General features: G+C 35.2%; 4 protein-coding genes across 5 annotated transcripts; 2 read left to right on the forward strand and 2 right to left on the reverse strand.

Annotated features, from left to right (window-relative positions):
* Positions 1-1,106: 1,106 nt before the first annotated feature.
* On the reverse strand, positions 1,107-4,440 carry LOC132175246 (uncharacterized). Its single transcript, XM_059587120.2, has 6 exons — positions 4,034-4,440; positions 3,691-3,804; positions 2,868-2,948; positions 2,328-2,500; positions 2,088-2,184; positions 1,107-1,459 (listed from the first exon to the last, which is right to left on the reverse strand). The coding sequence occupies exons 1-6, from the start codon at positions 4,328-4,330 to the stop codon at positions 1,349-1,351; spliced, it is 873 nt and encodes a 290-aa protein (XP_059443103.2). The 5' UTR covers positions 4,331-4,440; the 3' UTR covers positions 1,107-1,348.
* A 5,968-nt stretch (positions 4,441-10,408) lies between these two features.
* Positions 10,409-13,959, forward strand: LOC132176388 (E3 ubiquitin-protein ligase BOI). Of its 2 annotated transcripts, none has more exons than XM_059588580.2 (4): positions 10,409-10,682; positions 11,332-11,441; positions 12,795-13,175; positions 13,379-13,959. In XM_059588580.2, exons 2-4 carry the CDS (start codon positions 11,400-11,402, stop codon positions 13,910-13,912), a joined length of 957 nt encoding a protein of 318 aa, XP_059444563.2. In that variant the 5' UTR covers positions 10,409-10,682; positions 11,332-11,399; the 3' UTR covers positions 13,913-13,959. The 2 variants fall into 2 exon arrangements, with proteins under 2 accessions (XP_059444563.2, XP_059444562.2); XM_059588579.2 differs by having other exon boundaries at positions 12,814-13,175.
* A 2,707-nt stretch (positions 13,960-16,666) lies between these two features.
* LOC132176046 (phosphoenolpyruvate/phosphate translocator 1, chloroplastic) lies at positions 16,667-20,361 on the forward strand. The gene is made up of 9 exons (XM_059588158.2): positions 16,667-17,251; positions 17,832-17,954; positions 18,043-18,195; positions 18,467-18,552; positions 18,662-18,746; positions 18,936-19,055; positions 19,181-19,249; positions 19,754-19,883; positions 20,004-20,361. The coding sequence occupies exons 1-9, from the start codon at positions 16,859-16,861 to the stop codon at positions 20,072-20,074; spliced, it is 1,230 nt and encodes a 409-aa protein (XP_059444141.1). The 5' UTR covers positions 16,667-16,858; the 3' UTR covers positions 20,075-20,361.
* A 924-nt stretch (positions 20,362-21,285) lies between these two features.
* On the reverse strand, positions 21,286-24,136 carry LOC132173570 (transcription factor MYB98-like). The gene is made up of 5 exons (XM_059585086.2): positions 23,550-24,136; positions 23,338-23,464; positions 22,730-23,260; positions 22,309-22,395; positions 21,286-21,630 (listed from the first exon to the last, which is right to left on the reverse strand). The coding sequence occupies exons 1-5, from the start codon at positions 24,134-24,136 to the stop codon at positions 21,286-21,288; spliced, it is 1,677 nt and encodes a 558-aa protein (XP_059441069.2).
* Positions 24,137-25,583: the final 1,447 nt, after the last annotated feature.

Raw genomic sequence — 25,583 nt, forward strand, 5'->3', positions numbered from 1 at the left:
GAAGAAGCATTTATGGAGATACAAAGAATATTAGGGTTTAAATGCAGTGTGTTTAAGAAGATATTGTGTTTGATATATATATATAATTCCTTGTCATCCTTGTATGAATCTTAAGGGTCACTTACCCCCAAAAAAATTTTTAAAAAATATTAACAGTAAATATTTAATTTTATAATTTATCCATTAATTTGTGTGTAGTATATGGCCTCCAGAATGGTGGATCACCACAGAAACTCAATTGTTTATTTTGTTTATGTTGAAATGAATGGAGACTTAGTCATGCATCTTCTACAATTGGTTTAAGTTGCACATCCCAAGCAGACACCAGCTTACCAAAAGAAAAAAAGACAGCATACAAGTGCATGAAAACTTTTAACCAAGAGACATTGCTATAATTTATAAGTCAAAATTCATTTAACCCAAAAGCCAACATAACTGGCCTTATTATTGAAGATAATAGGGAGCATTAGCAACCATAGGATAAGGCTAAGCAATGATAAGGATTATATATAACAATCTTTTGCATCCATCTCCATCAAGTTGTAATTTATTCAATCATTTGTGGTGATGGTGGTTCAATGGCTGGCTCAAGTAAATTCCTTATAGAATGAGAGTTTGACCCTCGAAACAAGAATCATCAATTCTAATAGTATAATTAGCTATTTTTGGTCTCACTGATGTGCTTCAGACAGCTAATTTACAATTATTTGTTTCTATATATGTTGATGACATTATCATAACAAGAATTCATCTTGAGCAATTGATTCATCTCTTAAATCACCTAAAAAAAATCAAGGGCCCGCCTTTGATTTAGCTTAGAGGCTTATCAACATTTGTAAAAATCAAGGGGATCTTCAATATTTTTTTTTTTAGCTTAGAGGCTTATCAAAGGCCCGTGGGCTTGTTCATCACCAAACAAGTGAACAACGACACATTATTAATTTACTAAAGAAGACCCGCATGCTTCGGGCGGAGGCTTCATGTCTATGTCCTTGACAAGGCCCAATATCTCATTTGCTGCCAGTTGATTTTGTCAATACACACACACACACACACACAGATATATATAATCTCCCATTGCAACTAAGAAACACCACACTAAAAACTGTACATTCATCTCTACAAGTTGATTTATTTTGCAAGTTTGCTGCTAATTCATATCTGTCAAGGCAAACAATGAAATGAGAATAACAACTTCTATGCACTGAGAATGGAGAAGTTTTTTACACTCAAACTGATTTTTACACTTGCATAGCAAAAATATGAGAAAAACGTTTCCTAAGCCTTCAATCTGATAACCTCATGTAAGTTCTCCATCTCTCCAAGTGAAGAAGCCACACTTCGTTTCTCATAAAGTATCAGTGTCATCTCCTAGTATCGAAAGAGAAAATGGAGCAATAGCCACGTTAAAAGACTCTGAGCCTACTCTATCGATGTGTTTCATCTCAAAGTCCCCTTCCTGCATTTAAATAAAACCAAATAAATTTAGATTTTTTTTGGGTATGTCAAATATAAGTTAATCCAGCCTTATCCATCAAAGTAAACAGATATGTAACGGAGGATTAGGATGAAATTACATGTCTTACGCACAATTCTCATAGAGGCATAGCAGTTTTCATGCACCAGAGTTCAAAAGCAAACACAAAATGCTTACTATATCAAGGAAATTCAAGAGAAAACCACAAGCCCCACCAGCATGGAGTATGCTTCTCTGGAGGACACACAATCTGTTTTTGATGGGGTAAACACCTATATGTAGTTCAGTGAGTATGTTTCTCTGGAGGACACACAATCTGTTTTTGATGGGGCAAACACCTATATGTAGTTCAGTGTGAATGCGTGGCACTGAAACCATGGTTTTAAAAACTCTAATGTTGGAAGCAATCTTAAACGGTCTTCAAGATGATGAATATGAAAGATTTCAATAGTTCATTTCTGGAATTTCTTTTCTGTGTTATGGTGCAGATCCATATACAAAATTCTTATGCCGTGCATCACTTTGAAAATGAAAATCATGGCATTATCAATCAATCTACCTTTATAACTTTCCAAGAAAAAATAAAGAAAACAAAACTATCCCATCTTACCATTCTGCCATTGGGAGTGCTCAAAGGGCATGCAGATGAGTATTCAAAACCTGTCCCAGGAAGTATAACAGGCTGCTCACCAATAACTCCACTACCCCTGCATAAGGGGATAATGATAAGACTTTTAAAAAATAAAAATAAAAACAGGCTATCTTGGTGAAGTAATACAAGAAAATTGAAAATGAATGAACTATACGATGACTTTAAGAGATCAAAAACAGTTTACAATAAGATACCAACCAGACATTCTCAACTTTTCCATTGGCATCAGTAATAATCCAATGTCTTCTGAGAAGCTGAACAGGGCGGTCTGAATTATTGGTAATTCTTATTCTATATGCGAAGAAGCACAGCCCCTTCGAAGGTTGACTTCGGCCCTCTATGTAAACACTCCTGACTTGAACCCTGATCCCCTGGAATTAAAAAATAAAAAATAAAATAAAAAAGGATTAATTTTATATCGACTAATTATTCTACCATTTGTTTTCTTTCATTGTGTTGTATTTGCCTATACTACACCAATAAGAAAGATAATCAAGGAACATTTTAGTGTCCAAACAGAAAAAACTAATATTTTTCCTTTTTTTCTGCTAGCAACAAGAGGCACTTATCATCCTTTAAAAATAAAAATTTTCAATGATTTTCAGGTTGTTACAAAATTAGCCAAAAATTAAATGGACTAGGAAAAGACCAAACAGAAACTGTATGAAAATGGCATAAGTAGAAATGAAGATTCGAAAAATTAACTTATAAAACTTTGAGTAAAAAAAAAAAACATACAAAGGTCGTTGCATCACTTGCACATGTTAAGAGATAATGTGGTGCGATTTCCTTCAATTCATCACGATATTTAGCTGCGTCCTGCAATAAAGAAGTTCCCAAAAATAGGGAAAAAAAAAATCACAGGAAAGTTAATAGACGGAAGAGCTTAAGAAGAATGTGCATCGTACTTAGTAACAAACGCTAAAAATCAAAGCTAGACCAAAAAAATATATATATATCATTACCTTAGACTTGTCCATATTCCATATTCAATCAAGGATCAAACTGAATTAGCATCTTGTTATGGGCAGATATTAAGTTATGAAAATGAGCAAGCAGGGTTCCTTTCTGATAGCAAATTCAAAAATTGCAAGTAATACTCTACTTTGCCAACCTACATAGTGTAAGATATAGATTTCGCATGATTTAAGAAGGGTTTAGGAGATGCTAATTGCAACTCTTGAAGGTCATGCAAAGCTTGAACCTAAAACATTGTTATTTGAGGCGGACAATAAAAAAGACAGAAAGTGGTGAATAATGCCAGCTTCTGAAAGATTATGATTTGAATAAATATTTCCTTCCAAGGCCAGTTCTTCAAGCTTTGGAGTTCCATTGCATTAATGAATACGGCTTAGGAGATAAAAATAGCATGAGCACATGGTTATTAAGGACTAAGCATTCAATAGATATAAAGTTGCCCATTTTGAACCAAACCAAATGACTGCATTCAATAGAATAATCCCAACATTCCAGTTCAACATATTCAGATTAAGACCGTAGAATGAGACTTAGAAATTCAAAAGAAAATCAATCACATGGTGAAAACCGCAAAGCGAAATACCTCAAACCTCTCCTCAGCAATTGCCTCCTTCATCAATCTCCGCAACCGCAAAACCGGCTCTTCTTCTTCAAATAATTTCAACGAATCACGTATCCTTGCGGCTTCTTTGTAATCCTGTACATCAAAACAAAAACTTGTAAGAACAATTATTAATAAAATTCATCGCAATGTCTTAAAGCAAAGGTTAAATTCTTAAATTCATCATTCCCCATAAGCAAAGAATAAATTCTTAAAAGGCTCTCAGAATAAGTAGCAATTAGTACTAAGTTCCTAAAACGGTCATCCTCAGTTTGGTTGCTGAGAAAACAAACAAAATCAATCATTTTTTCTCGGGGAGAGAGACCTCCGATTTGGCGGCGACCTCCATTTGCTGCTTTAACAGAGCGTAGGTTCGACTCCGAGACAAGAACGAACTTGAACTCGAACTCGGACTCGAGCTCGGACCCGCTCCGCTACCATTACCGTTTCGCTGCGAAGCACACGCCACAATCCTACAATTCCTCGCGAAATCCCCGCAATTCAGCCATTGCCTTCTCGTGCACTCCTCGATCTCAGCGAACCCGGAGCTTCCCCGGCCCGGCAACCGCCTCGTATTCCCCGTATTGAAATCCGTGAAAACCTTAATACTTAAAGAATGCATCTTTCGTCAGAAGAAAATTCGCCCACACTTTCTCTCCTCGGCCCGCAAAAATTTTCCCGAGAAAATTTGGTGTCAAGTGGTATGGCTTTGATTCGAAGCGTGAGACGACAACGGTGGCATTAGATATCTATTTTTGGAAGTGAAATTGCTAATAAGCCCTTGCTTGGATTCCCCTTCCCTTTTACCTGGTGTATTTGCTTAGAAAAAACAGAAAAGCAAAAATAAAATGCCCTGCTTGGATTTATGTCGATAATCTCTATAATTCCAGGTCTTCTTATAGTCTACGTTCTCCTGGTGTCTTTCTAATTGTAATGTATTTTTAAAAAATATTATTAAATTTGATATTATTATTATTAATTTTTAATTTATTGATAATTTTAAAAACTACATCACAATTAAGAGGACACCAAAAAAACACTTGATATTTTTTTTAACTTTATTGTATTTGTATTCTAAATTTATATTTTTTTAAAAAGTTATTTATTGATTTTGAAATGATGAAATTTTAGTGTATTAGTAGAAATTAAGTGATAAATATTGCAGTGATATGACTAATTTAAGGGAAATAGATATTGAAAATGATATAATTTTCTTTTTTTGACATGTCCATACAAGAGGAGGAGAAAGGATTCGAACTAGTGATCTTTGTTTTATAAGGCATGATCTCTAACCGATTGAACTATCTCTTGGGGACCATATAATTTTCTACAATAAAGTATTTTCAAATTTCCAAAAATATTAATTAAAAAAAGTGGAAGTTAATTGGTAAGGGATAAACGTGGAATTTGGATTTTGTTCTTTGATGCGGGTTCGGGTCTCCGAGCCACAGCAGTTGGGCTTAACCAGATATTTATTTTCTGTGCTTATATTAATGGAAGCTAGGGTTACACGTTTCACGTATATGCTTGGCCTAGATTTTATGATTTTATTATTATTATTATTATTATTATTTTTTTTTTTTTTGTGGATATCGAAATTTTATTTCCTTGAAAGGGAGAGAAGAATCAAGAGATGGGCTCCATCATATGAATAAAGTTGCTTCAGAATGTATTCAAGGGGTAGTTCAATCGACTGGTGATTATGTTTTATGAAGCGAAAGTCATTAGTTTAAATCTGTTTTCCTCCTCTTGTGTGGACATGTTAAAAAAAAAAAAAAGGTTGCTTAAGAATAAGTTTGGGTTATGTTTGGATTAGATGGGCTTAGTGTATTTAATATTTATTAAACAAATTTTCAGATCCTGTGTAAATAATAATTAGTATGTTTTTAAACAATCATGACATTAATTTACTTTTATATATGCAATAAATAAGTTGATCGAGTAACTTGTGAACAAGTTCGAATTCGGTTAAAAAATAAATCAACGGGCCGACATGAAGTTGATTTAGAGTGCCCCTTGGAGGAAGAGTTTATTTAAGACTATCCATCTCAAGCCTATGACTAGCCCATCTTATTTCTGGCCCCATTAGCAAGAGATCGCCTTCGAATTTCAGCCCAAGTGACATTGTCGACATCTGCTAAGGTTGTGCCCAGGCTTTGTAAAAAAAACACAAAAAAAAAAAAAAAAAAAAAAAAATTAAGAGAATTTTAAAATTTGGGAGGGGCCCTTTAGCCCCTTGGCCCCCTAAAGCTATAAGTATAAGTTTAGCTTGGGATAGGGATGGGCATATTAACCGTTTATCGCTTATAGATTGTCATTGAATTGTCATCGACCAACAACCAACTTCTGACAGTTGGTAAGTGGAATAAAAATATTGTTTCAACATCGGTTCGGTTTGGTAGCGGCAAAAAAAACAAAAAAAAAAAAAAAAAATCGATTAATCGACATATAACCAACTTAATTGATTTTTCAAGTGAATTTTAAATTTTATTTGGTAAGTTTTCTTATTATATTTGTCCAGATGATTTGTGAGTGTCATTTTGGTCCATGTTCCATTCATTTATTTTTTATGTTCATTTATAAAACATAAGTTTTACTAATTCTCTAGTTAGAAAGAAGTTGATAAATCTTAACATAAAAACTTGTAAACCGACAATTAACCAATTTAACCGACCAATTATTAACCGACTAACCGATTAAGTCGAAACCATTTATTGTCGGTATGAAGTCGGTTAATTAATCGCTTTAACCGACTTTCACGAATCGGTAAGTGAAAATGCCCTTATCGACATCGACCGAACCAATACTCACCCTTAGCTGGGGATATGATTAGTTTTCTATCCTACTGGAGGAGCATTGAAAGATTAATAGAAAATATTAATAATGACAATATTAACATAAAATAAAACTATAGAAGAACTAAAGAAGGGGGTGGAGGAAATTAATTCAAAATTATCAACGGCAAAAAATAAAAACTAAACATATGGGCATGAATGCTGATGATTAAAGTTCATTGGGTCCATGGGACTAGTATAAGATGCCCATATGCAATGAGCCAATACAGACAGTTCATGAGACAACTTTTGATGAGGCTTACTTATTTTAGACAATTCGAATTCCAAGATTCACACTTATCCCAACAAGTGAGTTTATCGAATTTTCTAACTCTTTGATACGGACAACTTATTGCAGCCAATTTAAATCCAAATGTGCATGCGAGGGTGTGCTTTTGGTTCAAACCCACCCATAGGAAGGTGTGGTGTGTGGTGAGTCAGAATCAACAGCTTAATGATTACAATGGTTCCATTCTTTTATTTCCTTGTCTCCTTTCCATCTTTTGTGGATGGATTCTGATTCTGGTGATTTTTTATGTGCCTTTTTTTAATTGTTTGTGTGCAACTTGGGCAAGGACATCCCACGAGCCACTGGCTCACCCTTCCAGAGCAGGTGGACATGTGCATCAAACCCACATTACAATAATTACAATAATATCTTCCAACCATATCATCAACTTCAACTGAGCCTCTAAATAAATTGAAAAATCTTGAATGAGTAACATGAGATTACTGGACCACCCGGCTCCTCCATTATTGACACAAGCATTATATTCACAAAGAAAAAGAAAGAGATTTAATACTTTTCTTCTTGCCCTGCCTGATGTTAATTGTCTTGAGAATATTTTTTATTTATTTTTTTTAAAAAAAAATAAGCAATGTAATACAATATTTCATTAATAAAACATGATTACAAGTAAGTTAAAGATGGGCCGAAGGCCCGGAACCGGACAACCGGCCGGAAGGCCGCAGAAAACCGTCTTCTTCCAATAAGATGAAAATTGACACTGCCACATTAATTTAATAAGATGCGAATGAAATGTATGTGTAATTTTCAGCATTATTATTGATATGAACTTGGGTTTTTTCCATTTAAAAAATTTAAATTTAAATTATTATTTTAGTTACAATTTTATCGTATAAATGTTTATTATTTTTATTAATTCATTATTTATTACCTCAATATTTATTTTATTTTACAAATAATAAATAATCGTGTAATATAAGATTTAAAAAACTCCATACAATTTGAATATTCAAGAATTATAAAAGATTTTTACAAATTCATGCCCCGTTTGTTTCAACATAAGGTGATTTCTAAAAAGTGTTTTTCGTATTTTTCAGTGTTTGGTATGACTTAAAAAAATAATAGTCAAACCGAAAATATTCTCTGTTGACAAAAAAATCTTTTTTAATTTCCGTAAAATAATTTCTCTTATTCAATACCATAAATCATTTTCTAAGTTTGTAAACTTCACCTTCTCAAAATGATGGAGTTCACCATACCACCACAATCAAACCTCTGTTAGATTACTAACGCACCACCATCGAAGGTTGCCGAAAGTCGTCGACCTTTTTGGCTGTCCCTTGTTTTCCATACAAACAAAACTTATATAAATATTTTCAATTTTCAATTTTCAATATATAGATAATAGGAACAACCTAGCCTTGATTATTCTCATATATAGACTTGGTGACCCAAAACTGGTGCGCGTGACAAACGGAGGTTCCCTCCGTCTTTCCTTCTGGAAACAAAGCCGAAAAGTGGGGCCCAGCGAGGAAGTGGATCCCACACGGCGGCAACAAGAAGGAACAGTCAGCAACACTCCAGCCGTTCCTCACGTTACCGTACTGTGTGCCTTGTCTCGGCATCTCAATCTCCTCCTGGATTCTTTCCCGCTTTTTTCTCCCCTTTTTTTTTTTTTTTCCTCTTCTTAAAGCTAACGACTCATTGCCCCTCGGCCCGACCACTCTACTCGCCCACCTAATTTTAACGCAGCACGCAGTCAGCACAACAGAAACACACACGTACATGTTCCAAAATACCCTCTTATTTCACGTTGCCACATTATTATCGCCGACAATTTTTCCATTCCAAATGAGTAATTTTTTATTTATTAAATTGACTTCTTTTTTTTTTTTTTAAATAATGTTATATTTATTTTTAATTTTTAAAAATTATTAATCAGTTGATGATAAATCCAGGGTTCATGTTGAGAGGGAGTGAGAAAAGGGAAAGGGAGATCCTTAACATATATTGAATTTTTATTTTTATTTTTTATTTTAATTTTCTTAACACAAAAATATTAACAAATAATTCAAATGTAAATTACTCTTAACAATCATAAAAAGATTGCCAAAGACTTAAAAGACTACACATATTTTTAGGGTTAGTAGAAGAGAAATGGTACCCTCGCTTTCAAATGCTTACTATTAAATTTTGGATGAATTATCGAAAACATCAATTTTCATCTATTTTATAAGTTGATTAGATTATGTCTAGGGACGGAGCCAACCTTGAGAATGGGCAGGGGTCATGGCTGAAAAACTTTAATTGGCAAGGGCCATTAGCAAAATAATAATAATAATAAATAACCATAAAAAATTGTTTTTACCTCAAAAAAATTTTTTTTTTGTCATTTGGGGGGAGGGCCCTGGCCTTGCCAGTCCCTCCTTCCTCCGTCCCTGATTATGTCATTATTGTAAACTCTTAAAGAAAAATACGATTTTTTTTTTAAGAAAAAAAAGAAAAAAGAAATTTCCAAGCAAGAAGAAGGGAAGGGAAAGACTAAACAGTACATTACATAAAAAGTACTAAAAAAAAAATAGGTGGAATAGAATAACAAGTACACCAACCCCACACACTACATAAAAGACCTAAATTTTACTGAGAAAAAGTCATATTAATGGCCAACCGACCGACCTAAATATGAGAATGATTAGTTATTAAATAATTAAATTTTGTTTAATTTTTTAATAAAACTTTATTTACCCCCTTAAAGTATCACGGATTTTGCAATGACACCGTCAAATTATCAAAATTTACAATGTGCATTCATTTTTTTAGCCCCTTTCATTGCTTTCAACCCTCCATAACCGTTGAAATTCTGCCTTAACTCAAATGGTTAACAAGAGAAATGTCTCTTATACATTTGTAAAATATATAAAAATACAAATTTACCGTTAGTTAAATATTTGATAAACATGGCTATAGTTTGGTCATTTTCGCATCTTTAGTGAGGATTTAACACAAAATCTTAACGGAGTAATGAAGTTAAAATAAACTGAAAAATGAAAATTCATATTGCAACTTTAATAATTAAACAGTGACATTACAAAGCTCGTGATATATTGAGAAGAGTAAGGGTGCGTTTAACATTGCCATTTCATCGATAAAAGTATAGTTTTAAACAAAATCGCAGAAAATGAATTATTTGAATATTCGTTTTTAAAAAATTGCAATTTAAGTAAGAATGTACTTTTTTTTTTTAAAAAAAAAGCATAATTATAAAAACTAACTGCAATTTTAAAAGCCAAATAATAATTTTGTCAAACAAATATTTTTAAAAATCACGTTTTTAAATTACACACGCTCCGTTGATTTTAGTTTACCATTCAAAGGGGACTCTTGAGATTAGCCTACTTTGATTCTTTTAACTTTAGTCTCTTGGATTATAAGGCGTTTGTAGTGTTTATCCGCGTTGGAAAACATGTTGAGGAGTGCAAAAGGACGTAAGAAACCCACGTACTTGATTTGAATGTTTTTAAATATCATTTTATTGAATAAGGACACGGTGGTCAATTCGCACCGACGCATCAGTAAAACCCCCAAATAAAGAAATGAAAAATATTACTGGTGGGAAAACGAAAAGAAAGCTGATGAAGGCGATGATGAAGATCACTCTCACAACCACGACACCAACGCCAACGCCAACACCAACACCAATACCAACAATTCCCCGTACAAATGGAATCATCGGTTTTCTTCTTAACCTTAACCACTCTCCCCCTACTTTTCCACGAACCACTGTCCCTCCCAACCATCCCAATAATTATGCTTCTCTTCTAGCGAAATTCTCTGTCTCTCTCTCACCCTCGCGTTTTAATCCGACTCCGCCACGACCCACACGACGATTTGAGGTACTTGTTCTGGTTTTATCTTCGTTATGCTCTGTTGGGTTCCTGAGAAAGTGCCCGGAAAGGAAAGAGACTGAAAATTTTGATCTTTCTTTGCTATTGTTGATCTGGGTATTGCTTTTTTGGGAAACTCTGATCGCATAAAGATTAGATTAGGAATTTGAGATAGGGTTTTTCTCTGGGCGCCTCTTTATGGTTACGATTTGTTTTGGAGAAATCTATTGACGCTAATTGTTATTATGCTAAAGCTTTTTCTTTTTTTTTCCTTGTGGGTTTTGTTGGAATCTTGTATTTGTGTCTTAGATCTTTTTGTCATCAAGTTTTTTAGGTATTTGATTTCACTTATATACTTAATATGTCTCGATAGAGATGGAAAACATGTGTTTTTACTTTTTACCAGTTTATAGTTATTGGTGATATTGATTGTGATGTTCTAAGAAGGTGATTCATTGAAGTCTTTTTTAAGTCAGATCATTTATTTGCTTGATCATCTGGTGCCCCTCATAATCAATTAGCATTTTTGAGGCTCTTCATTGTTCATGATTTGGGTTTCTTGTAATGAGATTCTTGAGCTTAGGTTCCTAACTAGTTGTTATGCCTTAATAAGTTTGGTTAGTTTATGGGATGATTGATCTATCTTGGTTTCGTATAGGAATATGTTTGGAGGTGATAGTAGCAATCCTGTGTTTCCCACTTTCCTTGACGAAAGTCAGTTTCAATATGTCACCGGGGGAGTGCCCCAGCTGCAGCTATTTGGAGATTGTGAGTTTTTTCAAGAACTTATATCACTGAATTATATTGTTTTTCTTCCTTTTAAGTACAGATTAAATTTTTTGTTTTGTTGTTCTAAGATTTTATCTGTTATTCATGTTGATTTCATATACATTACCCCTCTTATTGCCTGGTCCAGTTATTTCTTTTCCAGACATGGTTGTTATGTGCTTGGTCTATCTATATTTTGCAACTTTGATCAATTAGGACAAGGTTTCTCATTCAGTTTGGGCATTTAAGTTTAAATTGTTGCTTCAATTAAGGATGATGTCTGTTGCTTTACCATACTTGCAACACAACATGTGATTACTTAACTTGTACATGTTTGAAAGTCCTAGTAAATATTGAATCAAATGCACAATATAATTATGCCTTTTCAAGATAAAATCGGACAGGTGTTATTTCATTGATAACTATGGGAATGACCTATATATATACATAAATGTGTATGTACTTGTATGCATGTGTATGTATGTGTACTCAATGTCCTTCACTCTTGCATTATTGCACAACTAGGTGGAGTTGGTATCATCAGTTTAAATGTATAGGTGTTATTTCATTGATAACTATGGGAATGGCCTATATATTTAAATGTATATGTACTTATGTGTGTGTGTGCTCAATGTCCTTAACTCTTCCATTGTTGTACAACTGGGTCTGGGTGGAGTTGGTATAATCAGTTTTGTGTACATATCATTGAATATCAAATGTTAGAAATTTGTAAGTAATAGTGATCTAATGGGGAATGTCTTCTGGTTTGTGACTGGTTTCTTTGCCAATAAACTAATGCAGTTATTTGTCAAGACAATGGAACGCCTGGGCTCTGCTACCACCTGTAAATCAAAATGCTACATGTCATTCTTTAAAAACTTAATAACAAACGAGAGTGGTCAATGGACCACCTAACTTTGAGCATCTTACACTAGGGGAAATAATTTTAAAATTGTCCTGGACAGAAAAAAAAAACATATTACACTCTCCATGTGTCTCCCCTGTCCCATCTTCCCTTTCCCATTTCTGTCCTTTACAGCAATCTTTGTTCTCTGCCCTTTCTTGTGAGTTGGGAATTATCTTGTCAATGCCTTTTCTTCTCTTTCTTTTTATAATTAGATGTGATTTCTTATGATCTTTTAAAGTATACTTGCAGTTAAAATCAAGCTTCTTGCTGTTTCCAGTTGGTGATAATTCTGTGGCATCTTTGTTCGTGTTAAAATAAATAGTGTCTTATAATTCTGTTGCATTTTTTGTTCATTGTAGAATATCTAGATTGTCTTACAATTCTGAGGCATTTTTGTTCATTAATTTTTTTGGCTGTTACTCTCCTTATTAAATTAATCTCATAAGGTGACATTGCATCTGTCAGTCACTGTTGGATGCAGTGTTGGTCCTTTAAACTACATGGGAAATAACCATACAAGTGCGATGGAGCAGCCAACTAAAAGAGCCAGGGAAGCAGAATCTATTTCCAGACAGCAAAAGCATCTTGTGTCTCCAAATAATAACTTCTCTCAAGATAAAGCCGGTCAGTCTGGAAGCATTCTGAATCCTAACCCTGTATCAACTGGGCTGAAACTTGCATATGAGGAGGACGAACATAACTCATCTGTAACTTCTGCAAGTGAAAGTATGACAGCTGCCCTCCCTGCTATTTTGTCCCTCAGCGATAATCTGAAGTTAGAGATCGATCGGCAGAATGAAGAATTTGATTGTTATATCAGACTTCAGGTGATAATTTTAATCCAGATATTAGCTTATGGTGCTGTTAACGCTATTGTCTTAACAATACCTCTCTTATCATTCTTGTCACCACTTAGGAGGCTGACACCCATAAATTAGTTTGCACTAGATTCAATGTTTCTCTTTTCACTATAGCTTTTACAAAAATAAAAAATAAAAAATAAAAATCTTCCTTGGTTTGTTTGAAACAGGAAGAAAACATCCTCAAGGATATGAGGGAACTGAAGCAAAGACACACGGTTTCTTTTCTGAGTGCCATAGAAAAGGTCGTTGATAGGAAGTTGCATGAAAAAGAGCTTGAAATAGAGAATATGAACCGCAAGAACAAGGAATTAATGGAGAGAATAAAGCAGATTGCTACGGAAGTTCAATCCTGGCACTATAGAGCAAAGTACAATGAGTCTGTAGTCAATGTCTTGAAGAGCAATTTGCAGCGAGTCATGGCTCAAGGTGCCATACATGGGAAGGAAGGATGTGGGGACAGCGAGGTAGATGATGCAGCCTCTTATGCTAATGTGGATCACCAAGGCATTATAGATGTTTCTGGCAATTCTGTCTTCATGAAGAAACAAATGAATTGCAGGGCTTGTAAAGTTAAAGAAGTCTGTGTCTTGTTGATACCTTGTAGGCATCTGTGTCTCTGTAAGGATTGTGAAGGGTTTATTGACATATGCCCTGTCTGCCAGGTAGTGAAGACTGCAAGTGCTCAAGTATACATGTCTTAAAAGTGTAATGGTATCAAGCCATATATCTATATCTGCACACTTGTATTCCTCATTCTCCCCCCCGCCCCCCCGAGTGCAATCAATTTAATTTGTTTATGTTATTGTGGCCTCTGGATTTGTGGGTTACCAATGGAGATGCTGTAATTCATAACATATCCAGACAAATTAATGGCTCAATAATATCTTTAATTTCATTTTGTAGAAGTCTCAATTGTCTCCGTAAATATGGACCATATTCACTCAAGTGTTTGATAGGTTCCAGTGCTATGTATATTTTGGATTATGAGAAAACTTAAAACTATAGGTATGTTTGTTAATGAGCTTTTCGTTTTTGTTCAAAAAATGTTTTAGAATTGTTTTGCGTTTTGAGCTGTTTGGTGAGAAATGAGAGAAGGGAGTGTAGGTCTCGCGGTGCCTCAGTAGGCGGATCTTGCACCCCGAGCTGCTCGGGACCATTCGGACAACCCTCTTAGCTTAATCATGGTGTTTGATTTATTTATTTGTATCATTTTTGTTTGCTTTTGTGTAAGTAAGGCTCATTACGCTTCTGTGCCTTCCAGAATGGGTATGCTCTATTACTGTGATGGATCCAGTTGGAGGTGACATATAAAGAAAGGGAGACAATTTTCATTGCTTTCTAAGGAAAGAATCCTGTTTAGACAGATTAAAAAAAAAAAATTAAGTGGAAAAGAAGGCAAGGTGTCTCATTGTAATTTGTAAATTTGGTCTTGATATGGACATATTGATTGATTGAGATGGATGGACCATGGAACCATTTTTCTTTGTATTTGATAATAAGCATCTTGGTCTGCTTTCTTGTCGTTGTAGAGTCGTAGACCATTGGCTAATGCGTCTGCCAGATCCATCGAACGTAGCCACCTTGTCTCTTCCTTTGGCCTAATTCCATTTCGATTCAACGGTCAAGTAAGATATTTTCACATATGGCCCGTTATAACACGCGGGCGTGGGTGGCTTATGTGAGAGGGTAATTGCGTCTCTGTTGAGATAGGCGTTTCAGACTAGGAGTGTACAAACAACCACTTCATAATCACTAATTACTTATAACTGCTAAATATATATCCGCATAACTAGTTTAGTAGGCGCTTAGCAGTTTTAAGGGTAGCTACCCTTAAACACAAAAGCACAAAAACGGTGTTGTTGCATGGTGGTATTTGTATTAAGGATAGGGTTTCATCATATTTATTATTTTTTAGAATACTGTGACCCAAAACTATTAAATAAATTCAAAAAATAGGCACAAAAAAGCCCAAAACACCTCAAAAATCCCAAAAGGCTGTATAAAAAAAAAAAGTTAAAAAATTGCTGATTATTAGTTCGAATAACCGCTAACTTTCTAAGCGGAGCGGTTTTAACCACTAAACACAACCGCTTGTACGCCCCTAATTCAGACAAATGTTCGAGTGGTTTGAATGGGTGTTCGAACTCTTATCCAAACAAAGGCAAAATCTGAATATCCTCTCACAAAAAACTACTCATTTCACATATAATAGACCATTGCTATTGCTTAATCTTACATTTTTTTCCTCTTACATAGCACTGATCTAAAAGTAGGGTAAACTTTGAGAGGATATTCGGGCCTTTCTCTAATTAGGTAGGCAATTGAATTATTCAGACAGATGTTTGAGCAGCTTGAATAGGTGTTCAAGCTCTATCTGAATATCCTCTCATAGAAGCTACTCATTGCACACATACAATAGACCTCTCATGACCTAGAATTCATTATTCTTACAATTTTTTTTTTTCCCATCGACATAAAACTCACACATCTAAAAGTTGGTGTTGGTAATCAATTGCTGGTTGTTGGAAATTAGTCCAAGCTAGGAAGATCAAGTACACCATTGTTTTCACTTCCTCTCGTACCAAAAGGTCAAAAATAGTAAAATACACCCCCACATGCCCAAACACACAAGGGATATTAAAAAGACAAAAGAAAAAGAAAATCTAAGAGCAATTAATTAAGATCAGTTTTAAAGATAATTTCAGTGGCAAGTTCTCTTCAAATTGGATTAAATAATTCATTTTCTTCAATTTAATCCGTTAAATATATATATTTGTTTGAAATATATGTGATTTTTACATACATTTTTTATGAGAAATGCTTCCTTGCATTCCGGCATCCATCTCACGTCCATTTCTATTAAGTTGACATAATCCATCCATCTTTAATTAAAAAAAAAAAAAGCACCAATGATAAACTCAACATGCTAATTCAATGAAGATGTACATGAGATGAACGTTAGAATAATAATAATAAAAAAAAAAATTCTCATTTTTAATAAAGTATGTGATTTTTAAAAATATATGTGAAAATTACATATATTTTGGATTAGATTGAGTTTGAGAAAATTCTTCCAACTTATTTAAAAAAAAAACAGTGTAGTAAGTTTTAGGATGCATGAAAAATAGTAATTAAATATTAAGACAATAATAATAATGATTGAGATTTTAAAGGCTCTTGTTACTTTATTTGCTTGTTTCTTTCTTAAGTAAAGAAAAAAAAAAAAAAAAAAAACAGACAACGATAATAAAAGGGAAATAATTATTTGCATTTCTGTAAATTTTTATTGAAAATAATTCAACAAAATTCTAAGCAAAATAAACACCAATATGCAAAACAACATTTCTGTAATAAAAAAAATCTGTAATAAAAATAGAATCCTGAAGAATATGCGAGGGCTTTCCGATTCCCTTTTTGTTTGTTTATTTTATTTTATTTTAATTTTAGCTACAAGTGCTCAACCGCCCGCCTCCTCTCCCCTGCCCACTCACTCTGTTTTACCAACCCCAACCAACCTCGCTTCCTCTGCGGACTTTCCAAAGCCCTCTCTCTCTTTCTCTCTCGCTCTCGCTCTCGCTCTCTATCGCTCGCTCGCTCGCTCGCTCTCGCCTTCCGAGATCTCAATTCTCAACCTTTTGGCCGGGAAAATGCAGAGCGCGGCGTTCTCTCTCTCGGCCACGCTCCCTATCCCGAAGCCACGCAGGGCTTCGGGCCAAGTGTTGAACCCTAGATTCGACCCTATACGCGCCTCGTACTCTTCGAAGCCGAACGGTCTCGCCAATGTCTCCGTCTTGGGTAACTTCCCTCGCCGATCGTGGTCTGTGTCCTCGTCGGACTCGTTCAAGCTCAGGCCATGGACTTCGGCCCCCGCGCCCGAGTCCGATCGCGACGCGAAGAGTTTCGAGGTCAGAGCCGCCTCCGTGCCCGAGAGCGCCGGCGAGAGCGCGGAATCGAGCCGCCTGTTCAAGACGTTGGAGCTCGGGGCGTTGTTTGGGTTCTGGTACCTCTTCAACATCTACTTCAATATCTACAACAAGCAGGTGACGATTCTTATGGATTTGGCGATCTGATTTTGGATTTGATTTTGTTTTACTGTTGAGAGTGAAACATTTTGTTGCAATTTGAGGTGGTAGTTGTGGATTTTGATTCGGTTTTGAGAGAATGGCTTGCCATACTTCATTGGCTTTGAATGTTGAAATTTTGTGGAAATGCAAGTTCTTAAAGGTGTTATAGTTAGATCGCTTAGTGAATGAAACCATACTACGTGCGGTAATTGAAAAAAAGAAAAAGAAAAAAAAGAGGGAACGAAATCTGTTAGTCGAGGTGTGTGATTTACTGAAATTTAGTTTTTCTTGGATCTCTTTCTCGGTGGAAAGCGTTCTGAGAAATTCTCTTTGAGAGAGAGAGTAATTTCCTTTTCTATCATTAAAAGAAAATGTAATTAGTTTGATATTGATCAATGGTAAATTATAATTAGATTCTGCCTGGTCTTAAGGGTTCAGTTCATATCGAGCTGCTGATGATACTAAAGTTGAAATTGCGTTAATACTTGACCTAAAAGATTATTGCATGGTGGTATCTCTGTAACGAGCATGATTTTTTTATGCTTTTTGTTCACAGGTTTTGAAGGTATACCCATACCCTGTAACTGTCACTGTAGTTCAATTTGCTGTTGGGACTGTACTTGTTTCGCTCATGTGGGGTCTTAATCTCTACAAAAGACCAAAACTAAGCGGTTCCCAGGTATTTTTATCATCTGAAAGTTTTTGTATCAAATATAGGGGCATTGATTTCGTGTAGTGATTCTTATTTTTGGGCATTTTTTTGACAGCTTGCAGCTATAGTGCCACTGGCAGCGGTGCACACTTTAGGAAACCTTTTCACTAATATGAGTCTTGGAAAAGTTGCAGTGTCATTCACTCACACAATCAAAGCTATGGAGCCCTTCTTCTCGGTCATCCTCTCTGCTATGTTTCTAGGGGAGGTGCGAATTTTGTTTTCTCTTTTGCCTCATTTTATTATTAGGATCACCAAGATGTCCTGAGTAGAGATCAAACTGACTGACTATATATACTATAATATGGGAAAATTGACAGCAATAGTGCCCATTAAATTTGCCTTTTTTGATCGTAACTTTCGAGAAATGATGTATAGAAACAGTGGAATTGATAAATTGCAAGACCATTAATTATCATGTAACTGAGCATTACTTATCAAGTGGTTCAACTTTTACTGTTATCTTTATGATCCTACAGAAGCCTACTCCATGGGTGGTTGCTTCCCTTTTACCAATTGTTGGTGGAGTGGCACTAGCATCAGTCACTGAGGCATCGTTTAACTGGTACGATATCTTCATATACTTTTGCTTTATTATTGATTTATGATTCAATGATACCCAAGTTGTTATCCTGAGTTATGATATATGATCTTACTGTTTTGTTTTGGAGAAGGGCTGGATTCTGGAGTGCAATGGCTTCCAATTTGTCAAACCAATCTCGTAATGTCCTTAGCAAAAAAGTCATGGTTAAGAAAGAGGTCATCTACATTCTCCAGATTCAAATATTCTTAATCATATTGTTTTTATTTCTTGATTGTTACAAAATAATACTATGCGACAGTTGCATGAAGTTGGTCTGTCATACTGTGCTCTGCTGCTATTCTTTCTCATTTTATTTTATTTTATTTTTTGAATTGGCACGTAACCAGTACTTTATCCTTTCTCAGGAATCCTTGGACAACATTACTCTCTTCTCAATAATAACAATAATGTCCTTTTTCTTCTTAGCCCCTGTGGCTATCTTCATGGACGGTGTCAAGTTTACTCCTGCATACCTGCAAGCAGCTGTGAGTATTTTTTTAAGAGCTAAAGGCCGCAACAAATTATTTTTTAGTCTTGATTTTACCAGGAGAAGCATTTTTTAATGTTTGTGTCAGCCTGATTCATTAATGTATACTGTATTCCATGACAGGGATTAGACGTTAGACAAGTTTACACCAGGTCTTTACTGGCTGCACTCTGCTTCCATGCCTATCAGCAGGTGAGGCCCTTCACATACTATTTTCTTGTCTCTTTTTCCAAATTACCTTGTTTTTCTTATGTGAATTATGACCTTTCAAGAACTAGTCCCGTGCTTCTTATATTTAAGATTTGCCATCTTTGTTTATCTTTTGTAACCAATTGTTGGGCCTATAGCTTCCATAAGAATTCAACTCTTATTTTTAGATGGGTTAAGTTTAGTTATTGTATGGCTGCTATACTACAGAACTATACGCACAAAATTATTTCAAACAAATTTGAGAAATTTGTACAGTTTTTATGGAGGTGTTTTGGCTATGATGCCTAGTATTAGATTATGACACATGACTTAGTCCTATATATTACCATCATTATGATCTTTTGACTTGGAGGGATCAAAATAATGTTTTGGTCATCATTTTTTTTTTTTTTTTAATGGGCATTTGCTTCTATTTTCTCATCAAATTTTTTAATACTCGGTTCCTTTTTTGGAACAATGCTGACTTTTGTGGTTTGAACTGTGCAGGTTTCCTATATGATATTGCAGAGGGTATCACCTGTTACACACTCCGTAGGAAATTGTGTGAAGCGGGTGGTGGTCATCGTCAGCTCTGTCCTCTTCTTCAAAACAGCTGTCACACCCATCAATGCTATTGGTAAGTTACTTGTGTAGTTACTTGTGTAATCTTTAGTTGGAAAAATAAGGTCAAAATTGTTTGATGTTATTTGTTTTACTACATCCCTCCTTACATACTCTTTTATTGGATTTGATGCAGGCACTGCAATTGCTCTTGCTGGAGTCTTCGTTTATTCACAGGTGAAGCGCCTTAAGCCAAAGAAAGCTTGAAGTTTTATGGAGAATTTTTTTGCTCATACGTTGAGTTTTAGGTGAAAATCACTACCGCATTCAAGCATTTGTTTGTAGGTCAGGCTGGGAACTAATTAGTAGTTTGTTTTTCTTTTATGGAATGTAGCTTATTTGGCAGAACTTTTAATTCTTTTGTGGACCGGGAGCAAACGATATTGCTCCCAGAATCATCCTATGTTGTCTTTTTTTTTTTTTTAATCAAATTTTGCCTTTCTACTTCTGATTGGGTTAATAATTTGAGTTCGGAATGCATTCCTCATGCTATATATATATCACATTTTGTTGAGGTAGTCATACCTATCTGTTTTTGGAAAGTAGGCATCTGATCGGATATACTCATGACTCTTGTAGTCGCGGGGCTTGAATCTCCATTGCATGGTCCAAGCCGGTACTGACAACTCAGCCTAGAATTTGAACTTGTACACGGGTTTCGTTATATCAGTGTAGCGATTTTTTTTTTTTTTTCGTTCAACAAGGATCAAAACACAAAATAAGGGTGGGGCAAAACAACATCCCCAGAATAACTAATACTAATTGTGAATGGATAAAGTGATTGGCTCGATCCATTGGGTTATTGACCCAAGAACCACATAATGAGGAGTATTGAAGCTAGTTGAACTGAAGTTGCCATAAAAGAACATAATCATGGCAGCCAGTGAGGTGGGTATCCGAAGAAGTATGCTTGGTGGACACCAAATTTGGATCTGAGTCTGCAACAGGATCTAAAAATCCTGATTTAATTATAAGTGAAGTTTAATAAACTATTGCAGTAGTTTTTTTACGGCATTTAAAACCAAATTCTAAAATATGAGTAAAAACGTTGTCACATTAGTAATTAAAGAAATGCATGGCACCCCAACTTGTGTTATGTGCATGTGCGCACGTGACAGAAATTGAAGTCTTAAATAACAACCACCAACATGAAGTCTTAAATAACAACCACCAACATGTGCTACTATCTGCTTTGATATAAGGCGAACTATGATTGATGGCTATTGTACAATTTTTTTAAAAAAAAAAAATTTAGGGGAAAAAGAGGGTTACAAAGGAGGGTATTTTCCGCTACAAATTCTAAAAGAGGAGAGAATGAGAGAGTGAGAGGAAATACTTTCAAACACACTGTTCGAAGCGGCTCATTTGGCAACATGGTGTGCACAATAATTTGCACATCTTGATGTCTTCAATGCAGTCTAATTCTGAAAGAAGAGGAGTTGCTGGCTTATGTCGGCTAGGATGGGGACTAAGGCCCAATCCGAGGCTACATGGGGGGAATTGATGGCAATGATGGTAGTAAGAGAATCCCCTTCAAGAATGATGGAGGTGCTTCCAAAATGAGAGGTTTGGTGCACCACAAGAACGGCGGCATTTGCGTCACGTTGGTTAGCTTCCATAGAAGGGAGACATTTAGAACAAGTGACAAGAATGTCTCCATCGTGATCTCGCAAAATGGCAGCAGCTATGGCACAGTTAGGCTTAATAGCAACATCAAAATTGACAGTATTTTTAGTGGCCATGCTGTATTCCTCCAAATTATCCTAGCAAAAGGGCAAGTTAAAAACAAGTGGTGGATACTTTCAGGGGGCCGTGAAATATGAGTGTAAAAACAAGTGATGGGTACCGTACGTTTATTTTGTGTAATGTTAATGTATTATTGCATTATTATAGGCTTTAATAGTTTTTGACTGAAACCGATTAATGCATTAAAACCTAATAAAGGTTTAAGTAATGCTTTCCTTCACATGTTCCTCAAATTGTTCATTTATACCCACATTAACTGCTATTTAAGGAGTTACCTATTTATGCTACTTTGTCATGGAATTATAAGGATCCTTGTCCCTTTTTCATGCATGCTACTCCGTTGATTTCAATTGGAGAAGAGCCGGTCCTTTTTAAGTAGAGGGCAAACTTGTCAAAAAATGAAAGTAAAAAGACAATTTTGCCCTTAACTTAGAGAGGACCAACTCCTCTCCAGTTGAAATTAACTAGAGAGGATCCGTTTCTTACTTACATATGATCCTCTTCATTTTAAGTGAAATAAACATGTCCTACAACATTAGATAAACAAAATAAATCTGAACCATAAAATAAATTATCTCCATGCCATTTCTTTTGAAATGCATGCAGAATAGAATATCTAGAGATGAGAAAATAATTTGAGAGACGCTACTTGATACCTTCAAGATGAATGTAAACACAATTTATAAGCATTTTGCCTTTCTTTTGAGAGATTTCATGACATCTAATTGAGATTTCCCATAAACAATGAGCATCAGAACAGGATTTGATTCAACTTCTATTGCCTGCTTCAAAGGATCAATAGCACAGAATTATTGAAAAGCAAACACAGTATTATTGAAAAGCAATGGTCCAAAAGTTGCATACATAAGTTGTCATCATAATCGCAGTAAGATTGTCTTTATTTAGTGTTATTTTATATAAATATTTCTCTCTTCATGCCATCTTGCATGTTATCCAACTCTTTCAATTCCAAGCTCATGAAGTAATTAACAAAGAAAAAAAAAAAGAAACTCTGAAGCCAACTTCCATCTTTCTCTTTCTCTCTTCCAAATTTGCCTTTAAGATCCCCTTAATTTGAATGAATAAGATGTTAACTTTGTTTTTCTAAGCGCTTACACATTTGACTTGATTGACTTGAGAGATCATCTCCACCAAATCCAGCTCCTTCTTCACTTCAAACTCTTCAACTGGAGTCATATCCATCTGAAAATGATTCTCATCAACCACAGGATCACCACAAGCCATGTCATCAAGAATAGAATCAATGCTGCAGCTCTCTTGAAACATGTTTCCATCGAAACAAAAATCTGGGACCTCATTGAAATCATAATCTGAAACCTCCTCTGTGTGTGGCTGATCATGATCATGATCATCACTTGGCGGCGCTTTGGTTTTGCACCGATGATTTTGCGCCGTGTCGGAGTCCAAGTTCAAGCTCTTGATATAGTCTTGTAGAAGGGAGCCTCTTGGGTATTTTGAACGGCATTTTCGTTTCGAGTATTGCCTTCTTTTGGTTGCGTTCCAATGGTTCTTGATGGAGTTTTCAGTTCTTCCAGGCAAGCTCTTTGCAATCTCTGCCCATTTGTTTCCTATCTCTGCATGAACCTCAATAAGCACCTTATCCTCCTCTTCACTCCATGTGTCCTTCTGCAAACAAATGAAAAGAATATGGAAAAGAAGAAGAAAAATAGGATAAAGATCCAATGCATAGAAGTTATTAAAACCTTGATATCAGGCCTTAGATGGTTATGCCATCTTTCTCTGCACTGCTTTCCTATCCTCCCAGGCAACATTCGAGCAATATGGGACCATTTTCTCACTCCATACTGCTGAACCAGTTGAATCAAGAGCCTGCTTTTGCATGCATTTATTAAAAATGGGAAAAATAAAAAAACCGAACATGGAGAAAGACAAACAAAATTTAAACTTTCTTTACCTGTCTTCTTCAATTGTCCATTGTCCCTTAACCCAATTACACCTCTTACGACCTTTATATGTCCTCATGGTTGTTGGCAATGCCCTGTTCTTATTCATGCCAACTCTTTTATAGTACCCATTTTCTGCTGTTATGGATGAGAGTTCATCTGGGATGACAAAATTAACAGGTTTTATGTCTTGGCAAGTAGTAAAGGCCATGTCAATCCGACCAGATCCCATGATATCAATGGGATTTCTCTGAGAGGGATTCAAGTATCCCCCACTTTGGAAATTGTCCATAACATGGCCATGCCCACAATTATCTGCAAATGGCTTACACTCATAAACATCAAAACCAGTGGAGCAGCCATATGTGAAATGGTTGAATGAATCATAGCACTGAGTTTGGACCCCAAAAATGGGATTTGATGAGGACCCATTAGTCTGAAACTGATCAGGATGGTGAAAATCTTGCAAGAAGCCCTTTGATGAAGGAGCTTCAAAGGAAAATTCATCTTTCATGTAGGGCTTCATCAAGTAATTATCACACAGAAGCATTGGTTGTGAGGCAAGATTTTCTCTCATCAGCTTTGTGTCAAGCTCCATGAGATAAAGAGGAGCAGAAGCTGAGGGGAATGGCTTAGTGTTTTGAAGCTATTACATTTTCTGTTCCTTAATAGGTGAACTTGAGAAGGCATTAATTGTTGAGGTTGATCACCACCATTAATACTAAATCATCCAATGGCCATGGTTGCTTGGCTCTGTTTCACACTTGTGACCAAAGCTTTGCTTTATTACAACTTAATTTGGCATTTCTTGGCCTTTGATGGGTACTTTGGCAACTGCAATAAAGAATTTTAAGATTAAATACAGCATTAATTATGATCAATCCGTTATGTAATTTTTGTTTTATGGTCAAAGAAAGTCATGGTTTCACTTTCACATATGAGAATAGAATCAAGTCTGTGTGTGTGTTGGAGACACTCCAACATGGTAGTATGGGCATGAAGGCTCTCGCCAAATTAATCAGACAAGTTTGTCTTCCAGAATTTGTTCAAGGTTTTGGAGCAAAATAAAAAGAAACACGTACTCCATAAATTCATTAAAAGCGAAGGAAATTTTATTTAATGGATAATTTCACTTTAGATCCCTAAACTACCACAAGTTTTGAAAAAGTATTCTTAAATTTCAAAAATTATCAACTTCACCATAAACTTTCAATTTGATGCAATGTACCCCCTCCGTCAGTTTTTAAACGTTAAAAGTCTGACTTTTTAATAAAATTTCAAATTTGCCCTTAATTTTAAATTACAAAATTTTTAAAAAATAAAGTTATTATAAAAAAAATCCCCCCCTTTTTTTTCATTTAAAACAAACCAAAAAAAAAAATAAAAAAAATCAAAGGGTAATTTGGTCTTTTTAGGGGTTTCCGTTAGGGTTTAACGGCAAAAATTGACAGAGGGGTAAATTGCATCAAATTGAAAGTTCAAGGGATGAAATTAAGAGTTTTTCAAATTTAGAAGGGTCTCGGAACGCGTTAATGTTTCCCCTTTATTTAATATAAATGAAATAGATTAATGTGCCATTTCATGAGGACTTGAAACCTGAGGCATTTTAATATTGGTTTATTCCATGATCAAAACATTTGTTGCCGGTCCATTTTGTCTTAGAATTTGGTTATCTTCAACTATTTTCACTTCTTTACACATTTTGTTTTACCTTGTTTATTTTCTTCTTTTCTGTGTAATCTGTTTACAGTATCCAACTTAACCCTAAAAAGTAAGAATCTGCGATGAACTAAAATTGAATTCTAACTCAAAGATCAAGAATCCCTCTCTCTCTCTCTCTCTCTCTCTCTCTGCCTTGACGTCAAATTTAACTAGTCATTAAGAATAAATTTAATGTTAATTGTGGTGCTGGAAAGTGAAACAAAATAGAAACATGATGCACTTCATTTAATTTAACAATCAATATTTACTAAAAGAGGTTATATGATAACGCCATACATTTTATTACCCTTAATTGTGCAGCAAGCAACTGTTCTTAATTACAA

Source organism: Corylus avellana, chromosome 3, assembly GCF_965113065.1.
Source record: "Corylus avellana chromosome 3, dhCorAvel1.hap1.2, whole genome shotgun sequence".
Classification (NCBI taxonomy): Eukaryota; Viridiplantae; Streptophyta; class Magnoliopsida; order Fagales; family Betulaceae; genus Corylus; species Corylus avellana.

Bases quoted from the DNA above. Each gene is read 5' to 3' on its own strand.
- LOC132176388 (XM_059588579.2), top strand. From the start codon at position 11,336: ATGTTTGGAGGTGATAGTAGCAATCCTGTGTTTCCCACTTTCCTTGAC. The intron at 11,442-12,813 runs GTGAGTTTTTTC...TGCATCTGTCAG, and splicing joins GCTGCAGCTATTTGGAGATT to TCACTGTTGGATGCAGTGTT. The intron at 13,176-13,378 runs GTGATAATTTTA...TGTTTGAAACAG, and splicing joins ATTGTTATATCAGACTTCAG to GAAGAAAACATCCTCAAGGA.
- LOC132175246 (XM_059587120.2), bottom strand. From the start codon at position 4,330: ATGCATTCTTTAAGTATTAAGGTTTTCACGGATTTCAATACGGGGAAT. The intron at 3,805-4,033 runs GTCTCTCTCCCC...TTTGATGTACAG, and splicing joins AGGTCGCCGCCAAATCGGAG to GATTACAAAGAAGCCGCAAG. The intron at 1,460-2,087 runs GTAAGATGGGAT...ATTTAAATGCAG, and splicing joins GCACTCCCAATGGCAGAATG to GAAGGGGACTTTGAGATGAA.
- LOC132173570 (XM_059585086.2), bottom strand. From the start codon at position 24,136: ATGGAGCTTGACACAAAGCTGATGAGAGAAAATCTTGCCTCACAACCA. The intron at 23,465-23,549 runs GTAAAGAAAGTT...ATGCAAAAGCAG, and splicing joins TGGACAATTGAAGAAGACAG to GCTCTTGATTCAACTGGTTC. The intron at 22,396-22,729 runs GTAAGCGCTTAG...CCTTTGAAGCAG, and splicing joins AAGTCAATCAAGTCAAATGT to GCAATAGAAGTTGAATCAAA.
- LOC132176046 (XM_059588158.2), top strand. From the start codon at position 16,859: ATGCAGAGCGCGGCGTTCTCTCTCTCGGCCACGCTCCCTATCCCGAAG. The intron at 17,252-17,831 runs GTGACGATTCTT...TTTTGTTCACAG, and splicing joins TCAATATCTACAACAAGCAG to GTTTTGAAGGTATACCCATA. The intron at 19,250-19,753 runs GTGAGGCCCTTC...TGAACTGTGCAG, and splicing joins GCTTCCATGCCTATCAGCAG to GTTTCCTATATGATATTGCA.